The sequence below is a fragment of the Colobus angolensis genome, unplaced genomic scaffold (genome assembly GCF_000951035.1).
Source record: "Colobus angolensis palliatus isolate OR3802 unplaced genomic scaffold, Cang.pa_1.0 Scaffold400, whole genome shotgun sequence".
NCBI lineage: Eukaryota > Metazoa > Chordata > Mammalia > Primates > Cercopithecidae > Colobus > Colobus angolensis.
Genome location: NW_012117378.1, coordinates 2,638,851 through 2,657,161, shown reverse-complemented (window position 1 = coordinate 2,657,161; position 18,311 = coordinate 2,638,851). Strand labels below are relative to the sequence as shown.

The 18,311-nt window shown below is 37.3% G+C and overlaps 1 protein-coding gene across 3 annotated transcripts in view; it reads left to right on the top strand.

The window, feature by feature from the left end:
- INPP4B (inositol polyphosphate-4-phosphatase, type II, 105kDa) overlaps positions 1-18,311 on the top strand; it is an 825,859-nt gene that overhangs the window by 444,848 nt on the left and 362,700 nt on the right. For all 3 annotated transcript variants that reach the window (XM_011955816.1, XM_011955817.1, XM_011955818.1), the window contains 2 exons: positions 8,206-8,324; positions 10,458-10,574. In XM_011955816.1, coding sequence (XP_011811206.1) covers positions 8,206-8,324; positions 10,458-10,574 — 236 coding nt within the window. The remainder of the gene's footprint in view (positions 1-8,205; positions 8,325-10,457; positions 10,575-18,311) is intronic.

The following is an 18,311-nucleotide window of genomic DNA, read 5'->3' as shown; positions in this document are numbered from 1 at the left end:
TGATTGCAAGGTAGGAATACTATTATCTAGCATTATTTCAATATGCCTAAGAGATTATTACCTTAGAATGGCTTTATTTATTTGTCTGTATGTTTATTCACTCATTTAGTTTATGTGTATATATGTGCTGATTCCTTAGGCTGATTTCTTTTCTTTCAAAACAATTCAAAAACAGTGAATTGCTTTTATCCGCTGAACTTTTAGAAATCTAAAATTAATACTGTTGTTTTCCCTTATATGGATATTGTCTTTCTTGGAGAGAAAGACCCTGACTTTGAATTTGGGACATTAATTTTCAGAACCTAGTGCCTTAAAAGACAAACGAAAACAAACTAAAAAACCCCACACGTTTTCTAATTTTTTAAAATGCCAACTTTTATACATTTGTTCTTATTTTTCCAACAAGTATCTATTATGTTGGCAGCGATGCTGGTCCTTTAGGAAGTGTGTGCTAATTAAAATCTTCCACACGAAAGTTAAGGAGAACATAACACATTTTTATTTTGTTTCTATAAAGACTTCAACACCACCAGTGAAGTGATGGGAGAAGCTGTGGTTTGTTAAGAGCAACGTGTGTTTGACTCCTACAGTCCTAAGTCTTATAAAATATATGAGTGGTGACTTTGATAACCTCGTCTTTCAGAGTGATGACAGAAACATATGTTGGAGAGGAAATATGAGACAACAGAGAAGAGAACAAAAAGGAATAATGTCAAATGAGGAAAATTATAAAAAACAGGCTTGCCCAATTGAAAATAAGCTAAAATGAGAGGAAGGACAAGATGAGAGCTACTCTCAATGAATTAAAGACTCAAAGATTTTACAGAGAATACAGAATACAGAAGGGAAGATATATATTAACGGCCATAAATCAACTCAGCATAATATAGAGCCATATTCTTCTAAGAAATAACCATAAACAGATAGTCAGTAGTGAGGAGAGTATTTCCAACTACTTGTGCAATTCTCATTGTGTGAATATTAGTCTGGGAAGGAACACTGTACATTCTGCCATTTTACTATATATGATTGAATTATCATGGATTGTAGTGCACTGAGCCTAGGCAGCATCCTCTTCTGAATGTACTCAGGGGATCTGAACTGGAGAGGTTGACCTCCTACGCTTCAGAAAATTGCTGTCTTAAAATTCTTGAGGGAAAAGAATAAAGAACAAGAAAAAGCAAAGGAGATTAAAAATAGGAAAGTTTATTATACTAGTAAAGTAATTAGAGAGAGGGGCTATTAGGCTTTTTAAGTGCTCTATATATCTTTTAAGGTATGATGTAAACTGATTTAATCTAGATGTAATCACTGGTATGGAATGGTAACTGTGAAACCATATAATGAAGTCCAATAATTTATTGGACTGGAAACGTAAGCTAAATTGGCTTATCAGTTAATTAGTGGAATTTAATTTTCTGGAGTGCAAAGAGGAAGGATATATATGTGATAGTTTTGAGAAACCTGAACAAACATTAAGAATTTGAGAAGTGAATACAAAACTACCCCCTAGGCTGCAAAAGTCTTTTGTGCATCCTTAAGGAAATGATGGTAAGATAAGAATGGTGCTATTGAGGGAAGCAGGAAGTCAAATGGTTATTTCCCTAAAGCTCTGGGTTGTTTTGTTTTGTTTCGTTTTTGAGACAGAGTCTCACTCAGTCACCCAGGCTACAGTGCAGTGGTGCAATCTCAGCTCACTGCAATCTCTGCCTCTCCGGTTCAAGTGATCCTCGTGCCTCAGCCTCCCGAGTAGCTGGGATTACAAACGTGCATCACCATGCCAAGCTAATTTTTATATTTTTTGTAGAGATGGGTTTGTGCCATGTTAGCCAGGCTGGTCTCAAACTTCTGACTTCAAGTGATCCGCCTGCCTGGGCCTCCCAAAGTGCTGGGATTACAGGCATTAGCCACTGTGCCTGGCCCCTGTTTGTATTAAGTCCACTTTTCTGTTTGAGGATGCCAATGTCCTCTGTACTCTGGCCCTTTTTGCTCTTAACAGGCATGGATTTATTTCTCCCATTGCTTTATACAGTGTCTGTAGAGGGTATAAGAGGTAAGCATTCATCAGACTCGAAGGTATGCTTCTATCAGACTATATTGGGCTCTAGCTGTAACATTTAGTTTTAATTGCAAGAAAAAGAAGCTTTACTAGCATCCACAGTCTTCCTTTTTGATGAAGGAAATGTACAGAGCAGAGAAGCAACTCTTTCGCTGACCCTTTGGGACATCTCAGTAGTTAAGCAAATGCTCCCCTGTGGGCCATCATCCACTGAGTAATGGAACACTAACCTCCTAGTTAAACCCCTGCTTAAAGGGTGAGTTGACCATTTACATGTAGCACATATCCTGGGAGACAGAAAATCAACTTTGCTTTCTCCATTGTTAGTTTCTCATTTGGAAGTGCCTCATTAGAGGTGAAAATTACAAGTGCAGGTGCACACATCTGATTTCACAGAAAGAAGCGTATTAATGATGTCTCTGATTTGCACAATTAACACATGATCTAGTAAAGAGTTTTAAAAAATGTGTATTTAGCTATCTGAAAACAAGAAGGTGAAAAAAATCACAGGTATATATTTAACAAATGTTTTTACTGAAAAAAGAATAACTTTATATAAAATTTGGACCCATCTGGAGTATCTTAAGCATATGATTAAAAATATAGGATAGATAAAATCTGTTTTTGTGTTAATGCACATTATACTTATATTAATGTCAATAATAATTTAGAGGGACTCATTAGCATTCTATATACATTATTTTATTGTCTTTATAGCAAGTTTATAAAGTGTGTTCTTTTACTTCCATTTTACAGATGCTAGAATAGAGATTCAAAGAGATTGAGTAATTCATCCAAAGTCATATATAGTTCTCTCAAATAAAGTTTTATCTTAAGTTTAAAAGAAATTTCTTTCTCCTGCATACGCTATGGTATGTGGTTTCTCCTCTAAGTCTAAATTTCCTTTGGCTAATTTTGAGTACAGAATTGTAGAGATGTGGAACTTCTTGTCATACCCCCCTCACTGATTCCCACCCACCTGTGGCCACTGCTTTGATCTGGAAGAAAGAGGATAAATTTTGTTAAATTCCATTAACAATGAATGGCAAGAAGAGAGATGAAGTAAGAGTGAGGCAAGATAAAGACCTCACTTCACAGAAGAAAGTTTTCTTAGAGGGAAAGAGATGGTCACTTGTGTTGACTACCAATTCACAGTGCCTCAGTCATTCACACCACCACTCTCATGAAAGCCTGGGGCACCCACCTGCTTGTTGACACCCCCGTTGTCTAATGTATGCTTTACAACTACTTGAATTAGAGCAGTGTTGCTGAACTCAAAAGCACCTGAATGAACAGTTGTGTTCTACTTCAAATTGATCATTGCTGAGACTGAGCTCGCTGATGTGAGTCAAGAGGTATTTTTAGGCTTCCAGCCAAAATTGGTTGGAATGATAGAAAGGATCACGGACTCAATAGCCTTTACCTGATTTTGAAATGATAGCTACAGGAAACAGAAACTGGTATTTTATATAAAGCAGTATTTTGGTGTAGACAGAATCTCTGATTTCACAAAACTCCTGAAGATCCCTGCCTTTTACCTCTGGACTCTCTAATGAGAACTATTGGAGCAGAAGATAATCTGTGCCCTCTTCCTAAGAGGCTAAGTAGTAGCTCTAAGTGTCAAGACCACAATTGGGCAATTTCTATTCCTCAGAAAAACTTCTGGCCAAATCTAGCAACCAGATGTATTTTGCGTGACTGTTCCATTGTTCACCTGCACAGTGACTGTAGATTTCAAGCTTTGGAGAAATCCTAAAATCAAGGACACAGGGCCTTCATTTTTTCAGGCAATGACTTTCTATAGAGGTTCCATCTTATGACATAGCATAAGCTTTCCAGTTTGTTCAGTGCCTAGCCCTCCCTGGACATATTGAGTCTTTATTTATTTATTATTTTTTTGAGAGAGAGTCTCACTCACTGGAGATATTCAGTCTCTTTGTTTATTATTTTTTGAGAAGGAGTCTCGCTCTGTCGCCCAGGCTAGAGTGCAATGACTCAATCTTAGCTCACTGCAACCTCCGCCTCTTGGGTTCAAACAATTCTCCCACCTCAGCCCTCCAAGTAGCTGGAATTACAGGTGCCCACCACCCAGGCCCAAATCTAATAAAAATTTGTGTATTTTTAGTAGAGATGGGGTTTTGCCATGTTGGTCAGGTTGGTCTCGAACTCCTGACCTCAAGCCATCTGCCCACCTTGGCTTCCCAAAGTGCTGAGATTTTAGGCGTGAGTCACCGAATGTGGCCCCCTCCATTTATTTTGATCATTATGCTTCAACTGAGGATTTTCTTCTCATAGAGTGAAAACTGCCTGGCTCCTGTATAAATATGAGCTGGGGATGCCTGTAGGCATCTCACTCACAGCCACTCATAGTAGAATGTGAACCCTCATGTTACTAGTTACTATAGCAAAATTAATCAGGAAATAAAAAGTCACTTATTGCTCTTTATTTTTTTTTTTCTGATGACAAGTCACAAATTATAGTTTAAAAATACATTCCTTCTGTATTATTATTTTTCCCCCATTTCAGTAAAAAATACACTGGATGCAAGCACACTAGAATCCCCACCTATCAACCTCCTGCGTATTTAAACTCTTCTGAGTTCTAGGAACACTTTTAAACAACTCAATACTAAACAAAGCCATTAAGAAGGCAGAAATAAAAGTAAAAATCTACTGATGAATGAATGATTGCAGTAGCATTTGTTTGTTACTGACCATTAGATTGAAGTGGGTAGAATTCTTAAATAAACAAAACCAAACAGAAGCAAAATCCCAAAGCATTGCTTTCTTTTAGTCTTCTGAGCTGAGGAAGGCCACAGATGCAGGCCACTTCTAGAGTAGAATTATATTTGGTTAATGAGCAGTGGTAAGTATAGCTGGAAGACAGATATAACTGTTTATTTATTTATTTATGAGACAGAGTCTCATTCTGTCACCCAGGCTGGAGTGCAGTGGTGTGATCTCAGCTCACTACAACCTCTGCCCCAGGGTTCAAGCGATTCTCGTGCCTCAGCCTCCCAAGTAGCTGGGACTACAGGAATGTGCCACCATACCCAGCTAATTTTTGTATTTTTAGTAGAGATGGGGTTTCATCATGTTGCCCAGGCTGGTCTCGAACTCCTGATGTCAGGTGACCCTGGCCTCGGCCTCTGAAATTGCTGGGATTCCAGGCATAAGCCACCTCACCCAGCCACTATTTTTTATTTTTTTTCCCTGAAAACAGATTTTTCAGGATTCTCTATTGGCTACTAAATAATTCTCATGCAGATTAGATTTTATAGTGATCATATGAGTAATATTTTCACAAAACAGTCCAATCACTCATAATTTATCAGCTGTCTGGTGGGACTGATTCAGTATGTATAGATCCATGATGTGAATAGGTTTCACTTTATGAAATGCAATGACTCATGTACTAATTTAGTATTTATGGAGAAATATTGGACCTAGTAACAGCTTTTAAAAAGCTGAGTATGACTGAGTCAATAAAAACAATTTTACACAATAATAAAACAACAGATAGTGGTAAATGTTGATATCAATATATATTAGTATGACATTAGTAAACTTTTTTTGGATAGAAAAGTCCATTTATAAAAAGGCCCGATTTCCTCACTTCCACCCTGAGAAGTAGGTAGATAGATGAGGCAACTGAGTGTCAGAGTTTGTGACTTAATCAGTGCCACAGAACTAGAAAGCAGGAAATCTGGGAGTACAGCTTAGGAATTCTGCCTGATCTCAGGGTCTCTCCAGGATATCATGCTGCATAAGACTTAGGGAACAGTAAATCCTGAGCTGTAGGAAGAAAAAAGTGCAGCCTAAGATGTAACTATTATTGTTTTCCTGACAAGATGTAATCTTATTCTTTTTAGATATGGAATATAATAAAATACAAAGCATCGTCATTATTTTTATCAGTATTGGGGATGTGCAAATTGGGTTGGACATAACATTTCAGTGTAATAGAAATTTTCTCTGTTTTTATGGGGAATGAGTGTGAGAGGTTCTCTGATAAAATGGAGAACAGCTGCTCATTTCTGGGAACTAACCACAGCCCACAATCAAGTCTGATAAGAACTCAGAAAAGAAGTCACTTATTTTGAGCAAAGGTGTCATGAGCTCACAAGATAAAAGATGGGGCTACAAGCAGAAAGTGGGCAAGATGCCTGTAGTTGAAACACAGTGGCCTCAGCTTTAAAATTCTGACAGATACATGTCAATATCAGGAAACGGAAAAAGAGCTGTTTACTGTGAGCAGAAAACCAACAGTTTAATGTTATGAGCAATAAAATTAAACACATTCATATTGCAAGTAAAGGAAATGATCAAAATAACCACCAAAGAACAGTGAAAAAATCTAAATCTAGCTTTTTCTTTCCTTCCGGTGATATGTTGACATTATTGAAACCTGTCATCAGTATTTTTTAAAACTGTAAGTCTCTTGGGTTGAGTAATAAAGAATCGTGGTGTGGCGGTGGGTCTTCTAAAGAAAGGTACCATTGTGCAGGAGAGCAGGTCAGTATGCCAAGAAGAGAAATGAAGCCAGTGGGGTAGGATGTAAGCTACCAGAGAATTCTAGTAGTGTAAATGTGAGCACTTCATGTTTCCAAGCCTGCAGTTCTAGTTCTATGTAAAACTGAAATAATTCAAAGCACCATTTTAAGGGATACAGAGATAATTAGCAAAATGCCTCAAAAATAGGAAGGGTTAAATACATTATAGCTATTATGTTTTTTCCATATATGCTTTCATAAGCTCTCTTCTGTTACTAGAGGCATGTGGTTTATATAAGGAAAAAAAAAATATGACAAAATGCCATACAGAAGCAGCAGGATCTCAAAGTCTGGCAAGAAGTTAAGCAGTTAAATAATGTTCCTAGTGTTGCCTAGCTACTTGAACTGGACTAAAACCAGGCCTGTTTCATTCCAAAGTTCCTGCTTTTCTATCTCCTTGGACTTCTAAAAGAGATTATCTGTAAGCAATTGAAAGGTGATAATTGCATCTATACTTTCCTTTACTTTCAAGTTTCAGATTTAAGCCACATTACCTTTGTAATAATGGTGAGGACCTTGCAGGCTCTGACCACAACATACCTTAAATACCTCATCTTTCTCTCCCTTCCTGTTATGGTCTGAGAAGTGGGGTAGGGATGGTATAGAACCCTGCATGCTCTCACCATGAAATCAAGGACCCGGGGCTACTTCCCCCATCCACAGCTCCAGCCTGCAGCAAGCCACCAGCCGAATTTAACTTGAACCACCTCTAGTGAGGGCACTTTACATCTCAGAAACTCAGCTGAGGGGAATAAAATTATTATTTCAAAGGTGGGAGGTGGGGGTGGTAGAGATAGAGAGGAAAGTAGATTCAGGCTTGCTTAAAAGGAATATTTTTCTGGATTTTTCTTCCTCAAATTGGGGGAATGATATGTGAGAGGAGAAACTATTCAAGTAAATATGGTATGGTGGTGAGGGTCTGTAATAGGAGCCTGGTGTCTCAAGGGAAAGTCCTTAACTTTTGTGGCCCCTGGGCAAGAATTAACCCATGTCCTCTAGGCTTAGCTTGAATTCCAGACCTAGGGCTTTAAAAATTCTTCCTCTGCTTCCTCTTCCCCTGCTTGTGTGCTGTTGTGGTTGGGAAACTGCTCTCCTTCTTTCTGTTGATGTGTGTTACTGTGGGAGGCCAATTCTAGTGAATACATAGGTAAGGGCCAAGTATGCATTCAAACATTTGATCTAATCCAATTCATGTCAATAAGGAACACCAAAGTTTCCCAGATATGACCCAAATCAACTTTCACATCCTCAAGGAGTGTGAGTTAAAGCCCAGGGCTTAATGACTAATTAAAGTCACTGATGTTTCTGAGCCATGTGTGCATAGTCAGGCATTAGAGCTGGGCTCTCAGACCAGTCAAGACTTGCATGAACTGCAAATGTGGTCAGTGGAAATGAACTCTCAATTCAGCTCCACAGCACGTGACTTCCTATTTCTGTAAGGTACTTCCAAGGGACTTCCTCTGTAAAAATCAGCCTGAGCCCCAGGAGATTTCCTTCAGTGCTGTAGCTAAGTTTACTTTCAGCCTGGCGCAGAAGTTTTCCCTGAGATATGGTGTTAGTTTCTTTTCTTTCTGTCTCCTCTGCCGTTGCCAGCATGCAAGGATCTCGTGGCTCCTGTCCGTGATCGTAAACTGAATACACTGGTGCAGATCTCCGTAATCCACCCCGTGGAGCAGAGTCTGACAAGATACTCCAGCACGGAAATTGTGGAGGTGAGATGCTGTGTGCCTACATTAATCTCTCTCATTCTCTCGCTCGCTCGCTCGCTCGCTTGCTTGCTCTCCCTCTCTGTCTCCCTCTCCCCCCACCTCCCCTGCCCCATCTCTGGATTTGAATGAACAGCTGAAACAAGTTAGTTCATAGTCTGTAGTAATGCTGCATTACCATCCTCTGTCATTAAGAAGCACATACCTGAGATTATTAAGCAATGCGTTGATAATTTACTGGAACGAACAAATGACAAAATAACTTGTCTTTTTCTTTTCTTAAAAAGAGCTTATTTTTCTCCCAAAGATAGAAAAAAAGTTCCCACTTTAAATTCTCATACAGAGCATAAAGAAAAACAACATATAGACTTTAAATTGAAATACTTACTTTGAGAAGAAAAAGATAGTTGTACAGTACCTAGAGAAATTTTAAACATGTTCAGTGTTTTTGCTCCCCCCCCACCCCATATTATTTAGTCTGTGGAAACTTTATATTCTCTGCTGTTTGTGTCTTTCAACTTACAACGTTTTTCAAGGAAAAGTAGATGATTAATTTGATAAACTATGTTTTTAGGCAAAAGGTATAAATATTACTCATCATATGGGAGGTCTCCTATTTACATTTATTATTACTAATATAACATTCAAAATGTGTCAAGAGGAAACTTGTTATTGTGTTGGATCAGATTCAAAAGAGGAAGTGTTTCCCTTTTGATTATTTTGTTCTGATCACACATTTCACAACCTTAGTGAATGAGAGATACTTATTTAAACATCTGGGGCCAGAGAAAGTATAATCTAAACTTCTTAAGATTTGCTTGTTTTTCTTAGACTTGTGAGCTGCATATGTTTTGAATAAGGGGTTTCTCTGTAAGAACCTAACTAGCCTGCCCCAGACCTGGCTGGCTTAGGGCTGACCGCCTGCTTTGATGCAGTGGTGGAATAAATGATTCAGACTGAACAGGAGTCATTTCTATAATGGGAATGACCCAGATACTGCATGCAGCCCTGGATATGCCCTTTGGAAACTTTAGGTTCCAGTGTTGGTATAATATGCAGTTAATGCTATATTAACAAAAATAATCTTATTCATATAAAGACATGTTAACTAAAATTGTAAGTTATTCATTTTATATAAAAAAGTTGAAACTTCTGTTATTTTTAAAATATTGCCAAAATTTACTTATTCATTTATTTTTGAGTTTTTCTTAGTTTTCATTTTATTGTGATAAAATACACATATTATAAAATTTACCATCTTAACTATAAGAAATGTCTTATTTTGGCACATTTTAAAATGTTATATTTGAACATGTTTTGCTATTTTTGGTTTTATTCATTGCCTGTTCCAAAGTGTCTGATGCAGTGCCAAGCAAAATATATTTGTTGAATAAAAGAATGAATGAATGAATTACTTGGGCTTTCAGAAATTCCCATAGACAATTAGTTTATAGAACTCTAGCAAACATCTCCATGATATTAGGCAATATATATGTATAAAATTTATGCTGGTGTCAGCTCTAAAAATGAATTCTGAGGCATTGAAATATCCTGTGCACTGCATCCTGAGCTAGTAATTTTATAGCCCCAAATCCATCATATTTAGAGTTTCTTTCATTAGTTTTCAAGTGATTCTGAGGGAAAAAAATCATAGCTGAACATCTAAAAACAAATGGACACTATCAGAGCATGACTTTCAATTGAATCATTACAGAAAGGAAATGAATGGAAGCACACGATTACCACATGGTTCTTTCACAGAAAATAGCTTCATTTTAATTTTATCAGTCAATATCTTAGATTATTTGCATAAATTACAAGTTATATTTATTAAATGTATTTGAAATGAACTGACTAACCCTAAACAAGGGTTCTGTAGATAATGGAAATACACTTTTTCAAGACAGCGCTGACAATGATGAAGGTTCATTTACTATTAGCAGTTGTATCACTATTTTAGGGCCCTGGGCCATGTTGTTGCCCATGAGCGGGATTTGACAATTCAGATCTCTTCTAATAGAACTATTTCCTCGAAAAACAGACGCAGGCACACTTTCTGCATTCTCATGTGTCACTTGCGTGCTGCCAACTACAGCTGCTGCCTTATTGAATCAAAGTTGTCTGCTTGTGCTGTTACAGGGAACAAGAGACCCACTGTTTTTGACTGGTGTCACATTCCCATCTGAGTATCCCATCTATGAGGAGACCAAAATAAAACTAACAGTCTATGATGTCAAGGATAAGTCTCATGACACCGTAAGTAATGGTACTTCTTTCTTTCTTTGGGAAAAAGTTATGCTTTTCCACACGATTGGCTTTTTTATGTAACTGACATTTTTCAAAGAGGATGTTTGCACTGTGTTCATGATTGTCTTATGTTTATCGTTTAGTGTTTTTTCCCCAAATTTGTTTGACTTGTTTCCAAATTGGCAATTGATTAGGAGCAAAAGCTTTTGGAACAGATTTTTCTTTTTCAGGAGAGCTGACTTGATCTTTTGGTTTACATTTTGTTGTTGTTGTTTTAAGCAGAGTGGTAATATTGTGGGTAGAAACAAATGGAAATTAGGAATATTTAAAACTTTCTTGGTATGTAATTATTCTAAAATAGGGGATTGACAAAGTGCTCTACTTTTACAATGCATTACATAGCATATAGAGAGAAACTGACTACATTTTTCTGGATGTTGTTACTGGCACCAAAGCAAACAGAAGGTAATTGGAAACACTGGGAAGAAGCTTTAACTGCTGTCTTTACATGAAGGCCAGGCAAAGTCCCAATGGTCTTTTGTCTTAGATTCTTCAGTCTTCCTAACTGGTCTGCATATTCCTCCAACTGAATCATCCCTTCTGGTTAAGATAAGTACTCAGTCTCTATAGAGGACGCTCTTAAAATTCTTGGACAGGAGAAAATGCTATTTGGGAGGTACTGAAAAGGGGAAGGCAGTTCTCTGCTTTAAATTTCTTCCATTAGCACGAACTTGTATGTATCTTCAAGGCAGGGAGCTGTGAGAGACTTGATGGTCAATATTATAGCACGAGGCAGTAAACTCTTTAATGGCAGGTGGGCTAGTGGGTTCCAGGAGAGTTCTGGTTGAAGCTAAGGGATGCTGCTGGACCTGGGGAATCCCACAGTGCCTTGTATAGGGAAAATGGCACTTTGAACTCTGCCCTCACTTCGGCGTTTCTGTTTTGCTCATGACTTTCTCTTCTTTCCATTCTTTACCACAAAACTTAGTCTAATAGTGGGAACATTTAATGGGAAAAAATATTTTATATTGAAGGAATTTTTATGCATGTCAGCCCCAGAAAATTTATTTCTTTAAAATTGCAGAATAAAGACTCAAGTAAATGCACAGCATATGTACGTGGAACGGAAACAGCTGTGGCTATCTGGTACAATTCTTAAGAAGGCAGATTCTGAGCCATATTGTCTGATTCCATTCCATCTACTGACTTTGGGAGAGGAAATTCTTGGTTCCCCTGTTTCATCTTTTAAGATATTTACCCAATGGGATTGTTGTAAGGATTAAATTAATATATGTAAAGCGTTACTCTTACAGAGTAATTAATAAGGGTAAGGTGCTGCTATTATTGCTGTTACTGTTTTGGCAGCTGCTCATGCTTTCTTATAAATAGGAACAATCAATTAAGGGAATATTAACCAAAATAGTTTTCTATATTTACTAATTTTGTTTTTTCTCAAGTGGCCCTACATTTGTTGTTTATTACTTCTTTGAACAAAAAAGGCAAAAATTTGGGTTAAAACTGGCAACTGAAAAATATTTGCCTGGGAGTTTTGTCTTTTCCAACCTCTTTGGTTTTTGAGGTAACATGAAAAAGGAGTAGACTGCGGCTGGGACATTTAGACCAGCTTTGATAAATTATGCCCAGAACTCTCACCCGCTGTTTTGTTGTTGTTTTTGCTTTCAACCTTCTGCCAGAGAAGAGAGAGAAATGGAGGAAAAGGCGAAGGAATCATAAAGTTGGGGAGGAGGGAGGTATGGTTCATGAGGAAGGTGGGAGTGCGTGATGCAACTGTGCAGAGAAATGATCAGGACTAAAGGAAAAGCAAAGGAGAAACTATGGGATTTTATGTTCTGCAAAGCACCTAATTAAATTTAGTTCTCCCCACATAGATAGGATGGGGTATGGAAGGGGCTGAGTTATAGGAAGACTGTGCTACAGAAGTGAAAATGTTGCCCCTAAACTCTTGGGTTGGTGAAGTATTTAGAAGTATCAGAGTTAGAAATTTTACATGCCAAATGTGTTTCTATCCCCTTCAATCTCTTTCATTTAAAATGTGCATGAATGTTAATGCTTTAGAGATAGACAACTAATTTACTAATTAATTATGCTTTTTGTTGACTTTAGTTCTGGAAACTAATTATTTGGGGTCTTTTAAAGACTTTCTTCCATGATCAGAGGTGTTATAGCATAAAAGTATGGAATGAACTGGAACCCCTACTGTGAAATAAGACTTGTGAAATTTGAACATACTTAAGAAATACAACCAGATTGCATTTACCCAGCACTGTTAATTAAGGCATAACCTCTTCCTTAACATAGCTAACAATTAGCTCTGGTGATAGAAGTATAAATAGAAATACAGTAGATTAATATGCTAATAGTTCCCATGGACATGTGGTCTTTATCCCTGCCCCTTTCTTCCATTTCTGAAGTTTTTCTTTAAAGTGAGTGATAGAGGAAGACAGCAAGTAGCTTACAATTACAGCTTATAATTATAAGCACTTAACAACCTAAATATTTTAAGATCATAATGTTCTTAAGGCATAAGAAATGAGATTGTGAATATTTGTATGTTTTGGAAGGTTAATAAATTGTGTGCATGTGTTTTAAGGTAGTTTAAATATTTGGTCCTAGCAAGCCATCGATCATACTAGACTCAGGATGATCAGATCTTCTATATTGGTTAAATACTAAATTGCTTGTGTTTTCCTATTGAGCTTATTACTTGGAGATAACCAGTGAAATAAACATGTTACCTTGCCATTTCATGTCATTTGTATATATATTCGTACTGGATTTTTTAAAGAGAAATGATGGCCTGTTCTCTGTGCTCTTGATGCAGATATTACCTCACTAACTAGTTGTTTCTGTGCTCCTCTAAAATGCTGGATTTAGGATTGATTATCTTAGTAAATTCAGCAGAAATGCAATTAATCATCATAACAAATGAGAAGAGTCTAAGTGTTGATTCAGAATAACTATAGTTTCCTTCTACTACATCCTTCATCCTTACCATTCACTGCCGTTAAGTCTCCCTCTTTGGCAGACAGATAGAGAATGCTTAGCAGGTGGGGGAGGGGTGGGGCATAGGGGGTGAAGGATCTTTATGTATTAGGATTAGTATGATCTTTTGATTATTTTTCTCACGATAAGGAAATTATTTTCTCAGGATGAACTGCCATAACGTTCCACTGTCTGATGGCAATTTTAAAGCCTGAAATTGAAGCCCTTGGCTAGGCTATAAGAACCCTAGTTCGTATAGTAAAGTTGATATCTTCTGGATGTATACTAATTTTAGGCTTGATTTTAAAACTGCTGGAAACTGAAACATAGACAAAACTATTTTCAGGACATCATTTAAAATGTTTAGCCCTATAGAGTTAAGCTGTGGGGTTCTGAGTCTTTCATATGTTAGAGCAGAAACTTAAAAGCAAGAGGAAATTGGCCAGGCACAGTGGCTCTGTAATCCCAGCACTTTGGGAGGCTGAGGTGGGTGGATCACGAGGTCAAGAGATTGAGACCATTCTGGCCATTATGGTGAAACCCCGTCTCTACTAAAAATACAAAAATTAGCTGGGCGTGGTAGCACACGCCTGTAATCCCAGCTAGTCAGGAGGCTGAGGCAGGAGAATATCTTGAACTCGGGAGGCAAAGGTTGCTGAGGCAGGAGAATATCTTGAACTCGGGAGGCAAAGGTTGCGGTGAACCAAGATCACGCCACTGCATTCCAGCCTTGTGACAGAGTGAGACTCCGTCTCAAGAAAAAAGCAAGAGGAAATTTAGAAATGAAAAGAACATCACCATAAAACGTTGTCTCTTTTTCCCATTCCTCCCAGACAACATGGTGCTTTGGAAGATACTGACGAGTAAAGCTCTTCCAACACCCTCTGAGGACAGCCATCAAATCTGCAAACATATAATTAGGTCACAAAATTATTTTTGCCCATGGTAGGAATTTGAATTTCTACTCTATTTTGCAGAAGTATACCTTGACTCCCCTCTTTTTGATCTGAGAATAATAAATGCTTGCTGTACCAATCAACCTGTTAAATTCTTTGCTTAAAGGACAGAATCTGGTATCCAGTAGACACTGAACGTTTCTCAGGGAGGGATGTAGTCCTAAGACATTTTTTACTACCAGTTATTAGCAACCCTGTATTTGAAACTTTCAAAAAAAGATACCAAATTGGATATGCATATTACATAATGTGTGTTGTGTTATATGCCCAGGGTAGTTTAGTTCTAGAGCAGTTCCCTAGACAGTAGTGTCCAGTTCATTTTTTATGTTTTTCATGTAAGATAATATTTTGCATTTAATTTATTTTTACTTCACTTGATTTTCTAATTTGGTTTCTTAAGAAGCTTAAGTCTAGCTATACCTATTGAGATACAAATTCTGATAGTTGGCTTTCTTCTTCATCCAGAAGATATGGTACAGTAGGTAAGGAAAAACAAATTGAGGTTGTTAGTATACTAAGTATATGCCAAGCACTATGTTTAATATTTTATATATGTATGTGTGTACATATACATATATATATATATATGTATATGTATATTTTGCGATGGAGTCTTGCTCTGTTGCCTAGGCTAGAGTGCAGTGGCAGATCTCCGCTTACTGCAAGCTCCGCCTCCCAGGTTCACACAATTCTCCTGCCTCAGCCTTCCGAGTAGCTGGGACTACAGGCGCCTGCCACCACGCCCGGCTAGTTTCTTTTTTGCAGTTTTAGTAGAGATGGGGTTTCACCGTGTTAGCCAGGATAGTCTCGATCTCCTGACCTCGTGATCTGCCCTCCTCGGCCTCCCAAAGTACTGGGATTACAGGCGTGAGCCACTGCACCCAGTCTGTTACGTGTTTTTTTGTTGTTTTTTTTTAATCTCCATAAAACTCCTTTGAGGAAAGTATTATGCCCATTTTAAAGATGAAAAAATTGGTATTCTAAGAATCTAAGGAGGCCGAGTCTGAGATCCTTTATATTTTTTCTAGGCTATGTTATGGTACATATACTATCCATAGGATTTCTCTCACTTTTATTTCTCCACAGTAGTATGACACTTTTATTTCAACTGATAGTTTCAAAGCCCTCCCTTTTTTTTTTTTTTTTTTTTTTTTGAGACGGAGTCTTGCTCTGCTCTGTCACTAGGCTGGAGTGCAGTGACTCAGTCTTGGCTTACTGCAACCTCCCCCTACCAGGTTCAAGTGATTCCCCTGCCTCAGCCTCCTGAGTAACTGGGACTACAGGTGCCCGCCACCACACCGGGCTAATTTTTTGTATTTTAGTAGAGACAGGGTTTCACCATGTTGGCCAGGATGGTCTCATCGCCTGACCTCGTGATCCGTCCGCCTTGGCCTCCCAAAGTGCTGGGATTACAGGCATGAGCCACCGCACCCGGCTGCACATTTCTTTTGAAGCTTAAAAGTTGATCAATTATGAAAGCAAGGTCAGTATTCGGCTAGAGGAGAAAAACGTATATATAAAATTTTTAGGCACTTAAGCATATATCACTAATTGAAACTGTCCAAATAAATTTTATAATGAAGTGGTCAATAATTCATAGAAAAAATTAGCTGCTATTACCTGTTGTGAAATACCTGAGTTTATGTCTCAAACTTTTGCTTTTGTTCCATAGGCCTTACTTTTTCCTTTTTTAAAATGTGTACTACGTGGTTCCTTCAACCTGCTCATTCACTCAGCCTCTGCCTTTGGAAATGCTCCTGTCTTCACTGTGACATAGTTTGCAAAGGGGGGTTACAGATTCCATGTAGAGGGAGCTGAGGCTTCTAAAATGTTTCTACCCTTTATAATTAAGTTCACTTTCCTTGTTGATAAGTGGGATTTATTTACAAAGGACATAATTTTTAAATTGAGATATCATTTATATGTAACAAACTGGACAAATCTTAAACTGTTCTGTTCCATGAGTTTGACAATTGCATATGCCCATGTCACTTTCATAAGGCAAGATATAGACCATTTCCATTTTTTCAGAAAGTTCCCTTCTGCCTTTCTCCAGCCAATTACCACCCCATACAACCTGAGGCAAACACTTTCCTATAGACCTGTTTTGTTTGCTGTTGAAATTTATATGAATGAAATCATATGGTTTTGCACTGTTACATCTAGTATCTTTTCTTCAACATGTTTTTAGATTAATTCATTTCCTGCATGAATCATTAGCCCATTCCTTTTTATTGCAGTCTGTTGTCATATAATTTGTCCATTTACTTTCTTATTGATGGACATTTAGGTTGCTTCCAGTTTTTGACAATGATGAATAAAACATCTATGAACATATGTTGGCAAATATTTGTATGAAAATGTGCTTTTATTCTTAGTAAATACTGAGATGTATAATTTCTAGATTGCACAGATTCGTGTTTAAATTTCCTAGAAACTGTCAAATTATTTTCCATATTGATTACATGACTTTTTACTGCTACTCCTAGTAATTTGAGTTCCAGTTCCTCTTCCAGTGTGTGATATTGCCAATCTTTTCCATTTAGCTATTTTAGTGGGTATGAAGTGGTATCTTATTGTGGTTTTAATTGGCATTTGCCTGATGACTAATTATGTTGAGCACATTTTCCTGGGCTTACTGGCCATTCATCTGTCTTTTTTTGAAAAAATGAAGTATCCAAGTCTTTTGCCTATTTATTTAAAAAAGTGTCCTATTTCTTGTTGAGTTCTTCATACATGGTGGATACAAGTGCTTTTATTGTATATAAGTGTTAAAGAGTTTATTAGTCTTTGGCTTAGACTAATAATTTCCTTAATAATACATTTTGTTGACAAAAATTTTTAATTCTGTTTAAGTCTAGTTTATCATTTTTTTTTTCATTCGTGGTTAATCCCTCTTCTTAAAAAAGCTGTAGTAAGAGCACTTAACATGAGATTTAACCTCTTAAATACTCTTAACTATACAGTACAGTATTTTTAACTATAGGGATAATATTGTACAGCAGCTCTCCAGAACTTACTTGTCTTTCATAATTGGGACTTTATGCTAATTAATTAGCAACTCCTCATTTTTCCCTCTCCCCAGCTCCCAGCAATCATAAGTTTACTCTCTGATTCTATGAGTTTGACAATTTTAGATAATTCCTCCTAATTCGAATAATGCATCTTTCTGTGACTAGCTCATTTCACTCAGCATAATGTCTTCAGGTTTCATCTAGGCACATATGATGGGATTTCCTATTGTTTAAGGCTAAATAATATTCCATTTTATATGCCACATTTTCTTTATCCACTCATATACTGATGAATGTTTAGGTTGTCTCCACATCTTGGCCATTATGAATAGTGCTGCAAGGAATGTTGCAGTGCTAATATCTCTTAGCAATCCTGCTCTGTTATTTTGGATAAATACCCAAAAGTGTGATTTTTGTATCCTATGGTAGTTCTATTTTTAATTTTTTGAAGAAAGGTCTGGGAAAAGTCTGCCAACTCTTGGATTTTTTATTTTGGTTTATTAAACTCAGTTTCCTGATGAGTTTAACAAAAACTATTATTTTTATAGTGTGCCTGACTTCTCAGTGTTAGAATGGGGGTAACAGTCTCTAGCAACTTTTAATATTTTAAGCAGAAGCAGAAGTATTACATATTTAAGTGATTTCTTTTAGCATTTTTGCTACTATCCATACATTTGCATTTTCATCTCTGCCTCTTTCACTTCCTTTTCTCTGGAATTTACGTATCAAAGTATGCTGCACTCTGCTGATGCTCTTCACATGGTTTCTCCCTT